Below are 15,155 nucleotides of genomic sequence, written 5' to 3'. Positions count from 1 at the left end.
TAGTTCAGGAACACATTAAAACCCCTACCTAGGGGTTTTACCTCACAGATCAAGGAATATCAGTAGTGTTCTAGCAAATTTTATGGATCCTATGAAATAGTTTCTCATTCTTTTAACCCATATTCCCTACAGTGCTTCCTCAGTCCTTTTTCTGAGCATTCTCAACAGCCAATGGAATTTTACCTATTTTAATTTTTGACTTATTTTTGCTTTTATAGTTTGTGTTGCAAAAACATTAGGTATATAGAACCTACTTTTTTCTTTTCTTAATTAATTAATTTACTTATTTATTTTTGGCTGTGTTGGGTCTTCATTGCTGTGCGTGGGCTTTCTCTAGTTGCTGCGAGCAGGGGCTACTCTTCATGGCGGTGCTCAGGCTCTAGGTGCGTGGGTTTCAGTAGTTGTGGCGCACGGGCTTAGTTGCAGAACCTACATTTTTAAACTATGCTATCTCCCCTCCTCACCCCGGCAAAGATATGTCTCCTTGGATTGGGCAGCTCCTCTTCTCCTTAAGAATCATTAATTTAGAATTGTACGCTTTTATTTTTAGTTGTTATTTCTGAATTTATTCTTGTTCTTATACATAAACAGAAAAATGTACATCAGTATTAGTCTTAAGATATTTTTAGAAATTAAAAAATATATATATACATATATAAAAGAATGTGTAATAAGGACTAATACTCCTATAATAGATTTTATCCAAATATTAGTATATTAAATACACCGTGGTATTAGTACATGAACTCTTCCTGTAATTTAGATAGTATGACGACCAAATAATCCCCCTCCAATAATGTCTCTAACAGCAGGGAGAAGTCTAAAACTAAGGGGTGATCTGATTTGTAGTTTGTTATAACAAACAGTGTGTAGAACAGAATTTCAGGTTATTTTATAATGTTACTTTAACACTGTTATTTAACATCCTTGAAATATTTATCATTTTCCTTCTATGTGTTTGTGGATTTGATCTCAAAATACTTTCCATAAGGAAGGTCCTAGAAATAATGTATGTCAGCATTTTAAGAAGCAGTCTGATCTTGTCTTCTGTCATGCTAACCATGTACAGAAGAGTGCCTCAGTTAAGTGGCAAGTGAAAAAATTTTACATAAAATTTTCCACATTTTCGTACCACATTAAGATAAATGTTCATTAAAAGAGAAAGAAACCAAGCAAGTAGGCAAGGTTCTGAATGTGCCCTGGGCACAGCATGGATGCAGAAGAACCTCAGGTGTTTGTACCCCTGATCATCCAAATAATGTTGCAGTAATAATGGTTGAAACAAAAATACATCTCATGATAAATGAATAGAAAAATTCAGTTAGCCGCTATATTTAAAATAGATAACCAACATGGACCTACTGTATAGCACAGGGAACACTGCTCAATATTCTGTAATAACCTAAATGGGAGAAGAATTTGAAAAAGGATAACGTGTATACGTATAACTGAATCACTTTGCCGTACATCTGAAACCAACACAACACTGTTAATCAACTATACTCCAATATGAAATACAAATTTTTTAAAAAACTCAGTTAGCCATATTGACCATTCCCTGTAACTGAGATGTTACCTTGGGGACCCAAAGTATCTTTTGAGTTCCTTGGGCTCTTGAAAATGTCAGTAGCCTCCAAATGAAGAGAATTCCAACTGCTTCATTTTGTGCTGGCTGCTGTAACACGTAATATATATTTCTATAATAAGATGTGACATCAGTTGTCTGTTTTAGTATCTAATGAAGTGACTCAAGTATTTTAGGCATATTAGATAGCACTATGTTTGGCCTACGGAGTTTTTCAGATTCGTAAATTATTGAGTAAATGGTACTGTAATTATCCTAATTATTATTCTTTTTGTTAATGTCTCTGTATTGAATGATAGCTTATAGCTGTTTTGCCAGACTTTATACCTGAGAGTTTTGGTCTACCTTGTCCTGTGGAATTTTGTGGTTTGCACTTAGTTGAGAAAAGAGAGAATAAGTAATTTGTTTTCCTTTCGGGGCAGGATGTTGAAAAAGAACTGGAAATCCAGATCAGCATGAGACAGGAGATGGAACTGGCTATGAAGATGCTGGAGAAGGATGTCTGTGAGAAGCAGGATGCCCTGGTGTCTCTGCGGCAGCAGCTGGATGATCTCAGGGCTCTTAAGCATGAACTTGCCTTTAAGTTGCAGGTAGGCTCACTGGCTCTCTAAAATCCCAGGGCTTCCCTCTGCCCCTCTTCTTCTCTAGAATCACACTTTAAATAGAAGAAGAAAGGGTCACATCTCATTTTGAGGCTAGCTACCAATAAACCACTTTAGGAATCGGTCTATCCTAGGATCCTGTATTGCTGTTCTGGAAAGTCATGGCCACTTTTTACATTGTAACTGGGCAAGAGGGTCTTTTTTATCCTATAAAATAATTTCTACTCTCCAGCCTAACTTGCCAACTGAGTTATATAGATAAATTGATGTACTTTCCAATGTTGATTTTTGAGACAAAACTGCATATAACAATACTAATCTTAAATGTTGCTTCTTGCTTTTTCTACACTTGGTAATTAACTGATATGCAAATACATGAGCATTTCTATTTCTCTAGTTCCCGCTTACCATTAGGTTCAAAAGGTATGTGTGATTTGTTTCAGGATTTTATGTTATATGCAAACATAAACATCACTCATAATTCTTTTCCATAACAGAGTTCAGACTTAGGAGTGAAACAGAAAAGTGAACTAAACAGTCGCTTGGAAGAGAAGACTAATCAGATGGCTGCTACCATTAAACAACTTGAACAAAGGTAAAAGTGCTGTTTCTTTAGTGAAACACTTAGGGCGTTCAGTCCTGGACGTGAAGAGAATGCGCTATGCATTTGGCAGAGAGTATGTGGGAATCTCCAAGCTTAACACCAGGCATGCAAGTAGAAAGCAAGCCAGTTAAATTTTGTGTTTTTTAAAGATGTCACTAAAAACCATTTTAGTGTCATGTGTTAGAGGAGGGATACTTACAAGGATGAAAGGACTTTTAAATCTGTTTGTGATTCTGTTACCGTTCATCACTCAGGTCTTTGAAGACTTTGGTGCTAGGTGATGGAGGGGTACTGAGGGCCCTTCTAATAACTGTAACCCCTTTCCCTCCTCTCTCATCTCCTTTTTCTCTCTGCTTTCTCCTGAATAGTTCTATAGCTTCTACTGTCACATCCCGCCCACACCTCTTAGATCTGTCGGTCTCCCGCTCTGTCCTCAATCTGGAGACCAGTCTTGCATTTTCATCCCCTGACCAGTTACTTCCCACCAGTACCTACAATTCAATCTGCCCAGAGTACATCTTCTCCCTATGCTACTCTTTTCTCTTTCTGTCTGAAGCCACCATGTTCTTCCTGATGACTCAGCTGCCAAGAGAAATGGCTAAGGCTTGAAGATTGAATGAGGCGCGGCACCCATGGTCATTAAGCGTTGCCAGCCTGTGTTGCTACCTGTTAACACCCACTGATCACCCTTCTTGCACCTGAGCAAAACTAAACTACTTACTAGACATGCCTCCCATTTTCCCCATCCATGTCTTGCCTAATAGTTTCACCAATTAGAAATGCCCTTTGTCTTCCCACTTCCTTGTTCTTCAGATACATTTTTTATGTTCAGGCTTCAATGCCACCTACCCAAAGCTTCCTCTAACACTCCTTCCCAGCTAAAAGTAAACTGCGAATTTGTACTAGTTGGAATTCCCATAGCCTTATATCCATACCTATCTATACTGCTTATAGCACTTCTGACTTTGTCCTACCTTATAAACCTTTATATACGTATCTTCTGATGAGAGTCTGAGTTCCTTGACATTAGTTAACTAATCCTTTAAGTTCCCTTGTTGGATCTGTCACAGTGCCTTGAGTGTGCAAGGCATTCATTTAGTAAGTGCATGGATGAAAGGGTGAATGGATGGCTTCTTTTATTCAGATGGCTCTTGACCAGGGTGGGTCCTGAACAGCACTGCATATTACTGTTGAATCAAAAGTTAATTGCAAATTAATAAATAAGCTTGAAAACTCTGGTTTGGCTGATTTGAAATGAAAAAGTATCAGTCTATCTCGGAAGTTATCTAAGTGCTTGCTCATAGCAGTTATATGTTTATGATTTAAGAAATCAATTTTAGTGTTCATAAATTGTGTTTTTGAAATGTATCAGATTATTTTTCAGTGGATTTTTGGCTTGGCATTTAAAGCAGACAGAACTAAAATAATGACTTACCTCTTCAAGTATTATTAAGCTGACTTGTTCTCTTGCTATTTTTGTCTTTCCTATTTATTCATTTTCTCATTCCCCTTTCATTCCCATTTTTATTTGTATTGTATTAATATAGTGAGAAGGATTTGGTGAAACAGGCAAAGACCTTAAATAGTGCAGCAAATAAACTGATCCCAAAACATCATTAGGCATTTTACAGCTGGTCACCTCGCAAGTTGGATACCACAGCTTAATTGTAAAAGGAAGAAGTCTGAAAGTTATTGCATTTATGCTCTGATTCTATATAAAATGTCACCAAACATTGAATTTGCTGGACTTTTAAAAAAAAAACGTTTGATATATATAGGCTGTGTTTTCTTCTTCTTTATTTTCTCCCCAGAGTTAGAAAATTGAGTATAAGTTCTCAATTAAATACCAAATAAACTTTGAGAAATTACTTGAGTTGACCAATAAATAAACACACCATTAAAAAACATCCTAGGGAATTGAAGCTCTGTACATATATGACTGATACCTTTACAGTCCAGTCCCCAACAATACCAGTTTCTAGGTGCGATGTCTGTGTCATTGAGCCTGTTCTGCCGTTGCGATGTAATGAACTAGAGGTGACTGCCACATGGTCTTGGACTCTTCTAAAGTAGTTCTGTGTCTCTTAGGCCATGACCCCTTTTCACTTTTGTCATCTAGGTTTAATCCCCAAGCCAAGGATAAGTACTTAGTATTCCACTACAGTTCTACTCTCAGTAACCAAGATTGCTTGCAACTATTTTGCCTTAGTGACTTTGGTGGGGGGCAGTGGGGTGAGGGCGGGGAACAGCATCCTTACATTTCTTTAAAGTCATAGAGATAAAGTTAGTGATTAGGTAACTTATGATAACATAATGTGGAAGCTTGGGAAAACCCTCCTAATATTTGTCATCTTCTACCTCTGCCATTTTCCTGCAATTCCACTTCCTATTTAGGTAGCTCAGAGAGAACAATTTTAATAAAAGCACATCTCTTCTATTAAAAAAAAAATACGCTACACGTTTTTCACATCTATCCTGCTTTTCCTTTCGGAGTAAAGACAACAAGGCACAGACATGAGTGATGGTTTCCTGCCTCTTGTTCCTTGCTGGCAACGTTTACTTAAGAGTTTCTGTTACTTTTTGTTCAGATGGGAATTTGCTTAAGTTTCTAGGAGAATAACAATCTATTAGAAAACCATTTCAGAGTAGGAAATAGACAAATGATAAACATATTCATTATTATTATTTAGTCTAAAAATAAAGGTTCCCAGTAGGTATTCATAAACAATAATCAGCAGGGCTTCTTTTTCTAAGTGACCACAGATCTGACCATTCCTAGGCATTACATTGTAATAATCCTATAAATACTTTGATTTTTTTTAAAAATGACTTTTGATTTGGGGGAACAGGTGTTAGTTACATAAGCCTTTATTCCTTCAAAAAGTCTTGGGAGAATTTTTGTTTTTCTGTTTTTTCTCATTCTAGTAGATTTGCAGCATTTCAGCTGCTTAAGTGGGGACAAAGATAACTTTGCTCCCAGCTCTTGAAATTCTTTACTGTCTTCTTGGAAAAAAACAGAATTAAGAGAGTAAGATAGATTTCTTGTGTGTTTTTATAGGTCCTTGCAGACTTGAACCAAGGTCAAGTCAAAGAAAATATGACCAACTTCATGGAAGAGCCTGTACTTTTGAACTTAGTTTATCTCTTATAATTTTGCACCTCTTCTTACCTTCATCAACCTTTTGTGGTGATGAGGTGCCTTTTCTATGAGCATTTGGAAGGAGTGCTCAAACACCAAAATAAAACATTTTAAAGACTATACATAGTAGCATAGTAGCATGCTCCCAAATTCTATTACAGAGAGCCCGAGATATTTCACCTTAGAACATGCTTCTTTATAGGTGCAAAGTTATAGGATATTTGGAAGAAAACATTCACAATCTTCCAGAGAATATGGTCAGGAATCTTATGCAGGCCCAGTGCTGAATTGTTTGTCCACTTAGTCACACACCAGTTGGTAGAAATGGAAAAGGAAAGAGATAGCCAAAGGCTTTTCATTATGTTAAAAACCCGAAGCCTGGGTAAAGGTTGATGTATAGTGTCCAGTGATTTAATATAATTTGTGGTTTAGGGAAGGGACCAGGAAAATGTTCTAGTTCCACATATAAGAAGGTAGTTGCCCATTTGCAAGTTCCAGTGAGTATAAAACAGAAATATAAAGTACCAAACCTATTAGGAAATAAAAACAAAAAAGTGGATTTAACTTTAATTACTATGTACTTGAGGTTGGCTTTGGATATGGATTTTCTAAAAAGTGATGTTTTATTGTTTATCATCTAATGGCTGTAAACTGTAGTACTAGAATAAAAAAAAATGGAAAATCAACTATTCCTCTGCCTGGTTCACCTTCATCTTGCTTTTTTTAAAGAATTTGTTTCTTCTCCATCTTTTCTCCCCCCATAATTTCTTCCCACGTCCTACAAAGTTTATTTTCCTCTCTCTGTCTCTTCATGCCCTTGGGTTGTTTTATTTTGTGTTTTGAACTTGGTCTTCCTCCCCACCATGGCTTGTGTTTTTTATCACAAGTTCATATGGCTCACATCCAGATTGCGCCAGGCTGAGCGAGGCCGCCAGTCTGCTGAATTGGACAACCGGCTCTTCAAGCAGGACTTCGGAGACAAGATCAACAGTCTGCAGCTGGAAGTGGAGGAACTCACCAGGCAGCGGTGAAGAACGGGTGGCTTTAGCGGCCAGGGTGGTCATGGGAAGTACTAAGGCCAGACAGCAAGAGAGGGGCGGTCTCCTGATCAAGCCATGTCTGTTTTGTCCTGCCATGTCCTTTCTCCAGAATTAGAATTCAGAAAGCTTCACATACATAAGCATTCCCCAAATCTCGTCAACATCTTTTGCCATCAAAGAATTAGGAAATTAGAACCCAAGATCCCAGGTAAATAGGATGGAGTAAGAGAATTAATAGCCAACACAACACTAATAACAGGATTTCCTAAATTCTTACTGTGTGCCAAATACTTTACTAAGAACTTCATATGCATTCTCTCCTAACATCTTCCCATCGACCCTATTTGTAGGTGATCTTATTACCCCCACCTTCAGAGGAAATTGAGGCTCAGTGGGGTTAAATTGTCCAAATTCACACAGTTAAGCTAATAGGTAGCAACACTAATTTAAAAGCCAATTTCTCTGACTCCAAGCCCTTAACCATTCTTCCATACCGTCTCTCAAATGAGACTCAACTCTCTACCTAAGGCACTGACTTCAAACAAATAGAACTTTGCTGTTGGATATAAAAGCACACAGTTACTAAGGATACTAGTGGTTGAGGGTGTAACTGGGGATTAACTACGTAACTGTGAAGAGAGAGCAGCTAATTCATATGTAATGGGACTACAGAGTTAGTGCTTTCATACTGTATCTTGCTGAAAATTTAGAAATACTGTCTTTCAATTATAGTAAATCTTACTAGTTGTCATTCAGTTGACCACAACTTTTCATTAAGAGTTAGTATTAAATGTTGCTATTCGGAGCCGTGACCCTCAGGCACTGGGAGATCTGAAAGTGCATTCTTAATCATCCAAGGAAGATTAAACACGTTGAATGTATTTCAGTGTTACTGGTTTGATTGTATTGTATTTTAGTACTTTAAAACCTGGTTGTCCATATATATCTGGTATACTTTTTATTAATCAAGTATTAAAATTTAATTACTGAACTCTAAGAAAAGGGTTTGGCATTCTTTAGAAGATAGGCGTACAGAAATCCAAATTTTCATCGTTTTTCTCTCCCACCTATCCCAGGAACCAGCTTGAGTTAGAACTAAAACAGGAAAGAGAAAGAAGGTTACAAAACAACAGGAGCATCCCAGGAAAGGGTTCCCAGAAGCCAGAACCCAAAACGGTAATATTTGTTATTCCCATGTTTATTTACTTAATTTTTAGAGGCTACCTTGATGGGCCGGACAGTTTTCTCTTATGGAACACATGCTTAATTGCTATGGCCTTGAGTACGTAGGTGGCAGGCGAGAGCTGGAGTAAACACATGGAGGCTTGATTCTGAGTCTGCCCCTGGGACACTCTAACTTGAATTCATTTGGAAAAGGGGATTAATGACCATAATTCCCAGTGACCATCTTATTCCTTTCAGTTTGTTTAGTATCTTTTTAATAATATGGTATAGTCATCCCTCCCCAACCCTGAATTGCCCTTTAACAGAATTGTCTTAAATATGGATTCGCTTCTGTACACCTTTTTCAAGTCATGAAGATTTCAATTTTAGTATACTCAAGGTACTTCTCTTGGGAAAATTAGAAAAAAAGGGAATTAGGCACGGGGAAAGGAAGGTAATATAGAGTGGTTTAAAGAGCAGGAGTAGAAGCTTCTACAGAACAGTGTTAGGAAAGAGACCTCCAGCAACCTGTAGTGGTGAGAGATCTAACATTGGATTACGATCATCTCTGGGACCCAGGAAACCGAGCCACTCTCTTCAAATAATAAAATCAGGAAAGCGTGAAATACTTTTTCTGTCAAATACAGGGAAAAAAATACCTTCTTTGTAAATATTATATATAACAAAGCAGGACAAATTTATAAGCTTTTTAAAATTTCTAGAGAGTGAGCTGCTAATTTGCTGGAGAGTAGAAAAGTGGTGAACGGAAATTTATTACACCTCTAATGTAACATGTGCAAAGAACCATTCTCTCTGTAGCAGGCTGTCTTTATTATCTTAGTTTAGTGAACATAAAATCTACGTATAAGGGCTTACAGAGATTTACTTAAAATCTTGGCCTGTCTTATCCTGTTTTTCCAGTGAGGCCTTAGATTTCTCAATCTTGAATCGCCGTGCAGTGCGAGCCTTTCCAGGAGTGGTCTGAGAACGTACATGCTCCTTTTAGAGGCTGATGGGCAAGGAGTTCAAGGCAGACAGCAGTGTTTGTGCCACAGGAAGAATCTGTCCCCCCAAAACTGCCCAGGCAGGGCTTAGCAGCATTGGTAGAAATGCAGTTTGGAATTTTCCATTGGTCCTTCAGAGTAGAAAACCCCTCGAGTTGTATAGGCTATAGAAGTTGTCATGATACTGAGGCAAATACTTGACCGAGCGTCTAGAGGATTACACAGTCTGCTGGACATGGCCATGCTCGGTTTCACTAGCTGTCCAGAGCTCAGCTGGGGGTTTGTGTGTGTGTGTGTTTTTGTTTCTTTTTTTTTTTCCTAAGAAGTAACTGATACCTTGAAGCCACTTTGTAAGTAAATACGATACATTCTGAATTTCATTTGAGTCTCAAGCATTAAAGAAAATATCTACTCTGAAAATCATTTGTTGCAAACCCTATCAGAATCATTTGTTAAGAAACTATTTGGAACAAAGAATGATGGAAAATATCTCCAAAGTTAAACTCCTTCCCTAATTAAAAAAAAAAAAAAGGGCTTCCCTGGTGGCGCAGTGGTTGAGAGTCCGCCTGCCGATGCAGGGGACACGGGTTCGTGACCCGGTCCGGGAAGATCCCACATGCCGCGGAGCGGCTGGGCCCGTGAGCCATGGCCGCTGATCCTGCGCGTCCGGAGCCTGTGCTCTGCAACGGGAGAGGCCACGACAGTGAGAGGCCCGCGTATCGCAAAAAAAAAAAAAAAAAGCTGCTTAGCTTTATACCCAAGCTAAGACAATATAGAAGAAAATGTCTGCAGCATCATCATTGTTTAGCGGTCTGAATAATTAATAAATTGGGCTGTTTTCTTTTGGCAGGATGAGAAGCACAAAATTGAAGAGGAAAATGTTAAACTAAAAAAGCCCCTGGAAGAAAGCCACAGGTGTTTATTAATGAAGTATTAACTAGGATATAAAGCTATTTTGGGGTGGTGGGAAAAAGGGAGCTTTTGATATACACTGGCAATGACACAGACCAGACACTGACTTGTAATATTAATATTTCAGAAAGACATTTTGAAGGGGGAGTGAATAAATAACAAGCCAGATGTTAAACCAAACTCATTTAGTCCATTCCAGAAGAAAGAAAGAAAGAAAGGTGATCAAGCTGTCCTCTGATTCTTCCCTGGTTAATCCCCAAACTATCACTTAAAGGATTATGTCTAATCTAATCTTTACTGGATCAGTAGGACAAGTAAATGAAGCACAAACCATAGGATTTCCTAGGTTCTTAAATGTACTTGGGCATGACTTGTTTCCACCTAAGTACTAAGTGAAAGGCAGCTATGTTTCAAATAAATACTCTAATTTCCCTCACTTTTTTTGTCTTAAGGAGAAAAACAGTTTTGCTTTATTCCTTTTTCTTAACTCTTCATCTCATTTTCCCGCAACGAAGACATGGGATCGTTCCAAGGAAGTTGACTTAACAATTATTTTAACAACAAAACATTACATACTGCCACTGTATTAAATGAAGAAGGTCCAACTATGTGACATTCTGGAAAAGGCAAAACCATGGAGATAGTGATTGCCAGGGCTTAGAGGATGTGGATGGATGAATCGGATTTTGTAGGGCAGTGAGAATACTCTGTATGACACTATAATGATAGATACATGTCATTATACATTTGTCCAAACCCACAGAATGTACACCACCAAGAGTGAACCCTAAGGTAAACTATGACTTATGATGTGTCAGTTTAGGTTCAATGACTGTAACATCAGGTACCACTCGGGTGTGGAACGTTGATAATGGCTGGAGGGTGGGAGGTCCAACAGAATATATGAGAAATCTGTGTCCTTTCTGCTCAGCTTTGCTGTGAACGTAACACTGCTCTAAAATTTAAAGTCTATTATTAATGACAACAACAAAAATAGATTATTATCAAGGAAAGATACCATAGAGGGATTTTGAGAGACCTATACAGTATACATTTTTGGCAGCTGTACCTGTCCAGCCTTTAATGCCTTAAGAATGAGATAGGGTGTCATCTGGAGCAAAACTAGCTGCTGGGGAAGATAAATCACACAGTCCAACAGTAGGCTGATTTTGCAGGTACTTAGCCTAAACTGCTCTTCCTCACCTCCAAGGCCAGAATGATTCCAGTACCTTTAAGTTTACTCCCAAAGAACATGGTCTGATCTAGGACCAGCCTTATTAAACTACAGTCCATCTAACATTATAGATCAGCATGGGCCATGGGAAGGAATTAGACCACAAAATTAACCAGGGCTCAAAAGGGCCTTTCAGAGTCAGCCACGTTCCAGACTAAAGTCAAGTCATTTACATTCAAGAGGGTCTTACATGCCAGGTTCTGATTTTAGGCCCTGCGAATATAAGACGATACAGTTGTCCCTCGGTATCCAGGGTTCCAGGAGCCCCTTCAGATACCAAAATCCATGGATGCTCAAGCCCCTTACATAAAATGGCCTAGTACAATGGATATAATGGGCTCTCTGTATCTGTGGGTTGCTCATCTGGGGATTTAACCAACCACAGATGCGGAACCTGATGATAGGGAGGGACAAGTGTACTACCTTATATTTGTATTGTGCTCTGCAGCTTAAAAAGTGTGTCACATTCATTATCTCCTTACAAAAGTTTAATCATCCATTCCTACCTTACAGGTGAGAAAATTGAGGCCCACAGAGAGGCCCAAGTTGCCTCTCCTTATCATGTCTTCTGTTTTTAAGCCCTTTGTCTCTGCACTATATAATAGCTGCTGCCAGGGCCTATCCTGGCCAGAACTGCAATCCTAAAACATACCGAGGTTTCCTGGGATTGTGGTCCAAGGAACAGCTGAAAACCTGGTAACACTGATGGTCACACTGCCACTCAACCAAAGAGAACTGGAACCATTGTAGATCTGTGGTCTGTTTTTCCCAGAGCTGAGGCTTTGCTGAGGAGGAGGCTTTGCTTCTCCTCTTGTATAAGTTCTGTTCCAAGTTGGGAAGATCGGGGTTAGCTCAGCTGGTATCATGAAGCAATATTTCAATCTGAATGGGTACGTGGGAGAAGGGACTAATACGTGACATATGATAATGGGTAGGTTTCCATAATATTGGATAGGAAAAAAGCTATTAAAAGTATGGCCTTGGCCATTGACGTTTTACAGGTTGGGAAACATAACCACTATTTTCTTGGTAGTAAAAAGGAAACAAAATGTAACTCCAATCTATTTTTAAACAGGAAGCTACTAGCATAATGTAGGATCATATTCTAGTAATAGATTTAACAACCAAAATTTCCTCTCTTTGGAGGTCAACATTAATAATTACTTTGGTCTCAGCAACATAAAAGAACCATGGTATTGCTTTTTGTGTGCTTCTGAAATGATTAAAAAGGAAATATGTTGCTATTAGTTACTGTTTGTACTTTCCCATTGTAGGCTGCCGTCTCACCCTGTGAATGAACAGGTAACTGAGTCTCCTGTCCTAAAACACCTTGTATAAATTAAATAGTTGGCTGGACCATGCCTAGCTGTACACGAGGCAGCAAGGGAGGTAGATGAATGCATACAGGCCTCTGCTTCCCATCCTTTTAATAATATCCTGAACAAACATGCATTTGGCTGAAACGCTCACAGGAAGTAGTACAGTTTGGAGCAATTTACTAAGTAAACAGCAGCTCTTAACTTCCTATCTGAGATTCTCTTTGACATACCAAGGGACCTGAGAGCTCAGTGTACCTCCCTTTCCGTTAGTCTTCCCTTATATAAAATGAAGAGAAAAAATACTTATTGATCACTTAGAAATAACCAAACATTTACAAATATAGTGGTAGATGACAACTCCATGAGAAAACTGATAAATGCTACTATGTCTGAGTCACTGCTGTCATCTATTAGGATATAATGATGCCTACTCCCTCCATTCTTGGTGATAGAATAAGACAAGAGGGATGGGGCTTCCTTTTTTTAGCTTTTTACATTTATATACGTGAATTTTCTTTATATAGATAAAATCACGTTACTTCATTATAAAAATTAAAAGAGCACCAAGGATAATGATAGGATTATCAGAGTTGTATATAAGGTGGTGAGACTGTATGTAATTTGTTCTAGTTTCCAGATAGCCTGTAGTGTGATTATGTTAATTTTGTAACTAAAAAATGCATATTCTGAAAATACTGGTCTTTCCGGGGCTAAGGGAAACTAACCGGCTCACTGTGTGGTTTAGGATCAGCCGCTGCCCTCCGAAAAGCCACAGATGTGTCAGCTGTGCCAGGAAGACTGCAGTCTAACAAAGGTAACAGTGGCGAGAAATGAACAGGTTCTTCACAGGGACACCCACTGCACCACCAGCTGCTTCTCACGATAGGGACTTCGCTGTATAGAGTGCAGAGAGTGGGGAGAAAAGCAAAAGGAGCAAGCATTTAGTGTGTACCTATTTTTTTTCAGTCCTATTAAGTCATGTTAGTAAGTCCCCATTAAAATATTAAATACCAATTAACTATATAAGTAATTTAAAACAAACATAAATTTGTAAGTAAATATTTATTGAGTGCCTGCTATGCGGAATGTACTATTCCATGTGCCGGAGAAAGAGTAATGAACAAAATGTAGACCGAGTCCCAAGTCCTTGTTCTTGTTAAGCTTGTGTCCCTTGTGCCATCATTATATAAAGAACCTTGGGCTCAGAGGTGTCAAGTGCATTATCCCAGTTACTGAAAGCCCAGATGCAACCTGACTCTGGCTCCAAAGTCTATACACCTTCCAGTACTCCATCCTGCTTAGTACAGAGAAGATAGGTTGGGGCGGGGTGGGGGGTTGGGTTCTTTGAATTATTTGGGGAAATAGCCTCTGAGAGGGAAATGAGCTCTTTCTCCACCAAATCACTTGTTCTCCCCTTGGATCCTCAAGGGTCTCTGCCTAAACCCCTACCCAGCTTGTTATCCTAGAGTCAGCAGGGTGAAGGAAGCATGCAGGAAAAGTTAAGTGTCTTTGACAGCCATAGCTGTGCCTTGTTCACAGTAGGATCCCCCAGCACCTAATATGGTACCCAGTTCATAGTAAATGCTCAAGAAATGTTATGGACAAATGAATGTCAGAAACAAGTGCTTAGAAGAGAAGGAAACGTGCCCAAATTCTGGGTTACAACCTGCGTGCCACCATTTGCGATCCTGCTAAATTTTAACAAGCAAAACTGTAGCATGACCTAGTCTTAAATTAGCAGAAGCAGATAAAGATAAACTGCCTTTATGGAATTGGAAGTTGTAATTAGAGAAATGTGTTCCCAAACAGAAGAAGCTGCTAATCTAATTCTGGCTTTTCTTTTCTAAGCCATGCAAACTAACTGCAATATGTCAGAGGAAGATTCCTCCCAGGCTTTCAAATAAAAATGACCCCCCCCAGCTCTGCTGCACCCTCAAGAAGATGAATTGTTTGGGGAAAAGTAGCATTATTTAGGGGGGAAATCATTCTTCACAGCCTTTAAATAGGGACCCTTGGAGCTATGTGTGCACCAACCTATCACAGCTTTACCAGTGGCACTGCCATAATGACCCACATGCTGTCCCACAGTTTGGCCACTAAAGACTCAAAATGCTTAATAAAGAGACTAACTTCCCAATAAAAAGGATGCAGGAAGCTGTGCTCCTGCTGCAGTGATAACCCCAAAGGATGTGCTTGTAGAGCATCACAGGAAAGCACTGAGCACATCAGTGTATTAGAAATTATACTTTCAGTTCATGCTCAGCAAAGTTTTTAATCTTATGTCAGTTACCCAACCCTACCCATGGCTAGGTCACTGCCTGCCTTATTTGAAGTATGCTTGGGTAATTGCAAACTAATTTTAGAATTAGCCCACCTAAAGGTGAATATAAATGAAAGTATATATTATAAAGATAAATAATTATTGTATCTGTTCATTTGCATTCTGTGGAAATGCTTCTCTTCATTTAAATCTAAGAACTAGACTGTATGCTTCTTTGTAGACAGATTGTTTAGTTAGATACTGTGTGGCACACAGCACACGTTCAGCCAGT

At 38.8% G+C, this 15,155-nt stretch overlaps 1 protein-coding gene across 5 annotated transcripts in view; it reads left to right on the top strand.

Moving 5' to 3' along the window:
- Positions 1–15,155, top strand: part of RUFY3 (RUN and FYVE domain containing 3) — an 84,192-nt gene that overhangs the window by 67,495 nt on the left and 1,542 nt on the right. For 3 of the 5 annotated variants that reach the window (XM_082653809.1, XM_082653808.1, XM_082653810.1), the window contains 7 exons: positions 2,008–2,175; positions 2,685–2,782; positions 6,838–6,957; positions 8,047–8,146; positions 9,989–10,053; positions 12,559–12,586; positions 13,349–13,417. In XM_082653809.1, coding sequence (XP_082509935.1) covers positions 2,008–2,175; positions 2,685–2,782; positions 6,838–6,957; positions 8,047–8,146; positions 9,989–10,053; positions 12,559–12,586; positions 13,349–13,417 — 648 coding nt within the window. Of the gene's footprint in view, positions 1–2,007; positions 2,176–2,684; positions 2,783–4,338; positions 5,397–6,837; positions 6,958–8,046; positions 8,147–9,988; positions 10,054–12,558; positions 12,587–13,348; positions 13,418–15,155 lie in introns of those variants that run through there. The other 2 variants (XM_082653811.1, XM_082653812.1) reach the window with 1 other exon arrangement.

Source organism: Grampus griseus, assembly GCF_964374135.1.
Source record: "Grampus griseus genome assembly, chromosome: 4".
Taxonomy (NCBI): Eukaryota; Metazoa; Chordata; class Mammalia; order Artiodactyla; family Delphinidae; genus Grampus; species Grampus griseus.
This window is presented reverse-complemented; position numbering and strand designations above follow the sequence as displayed.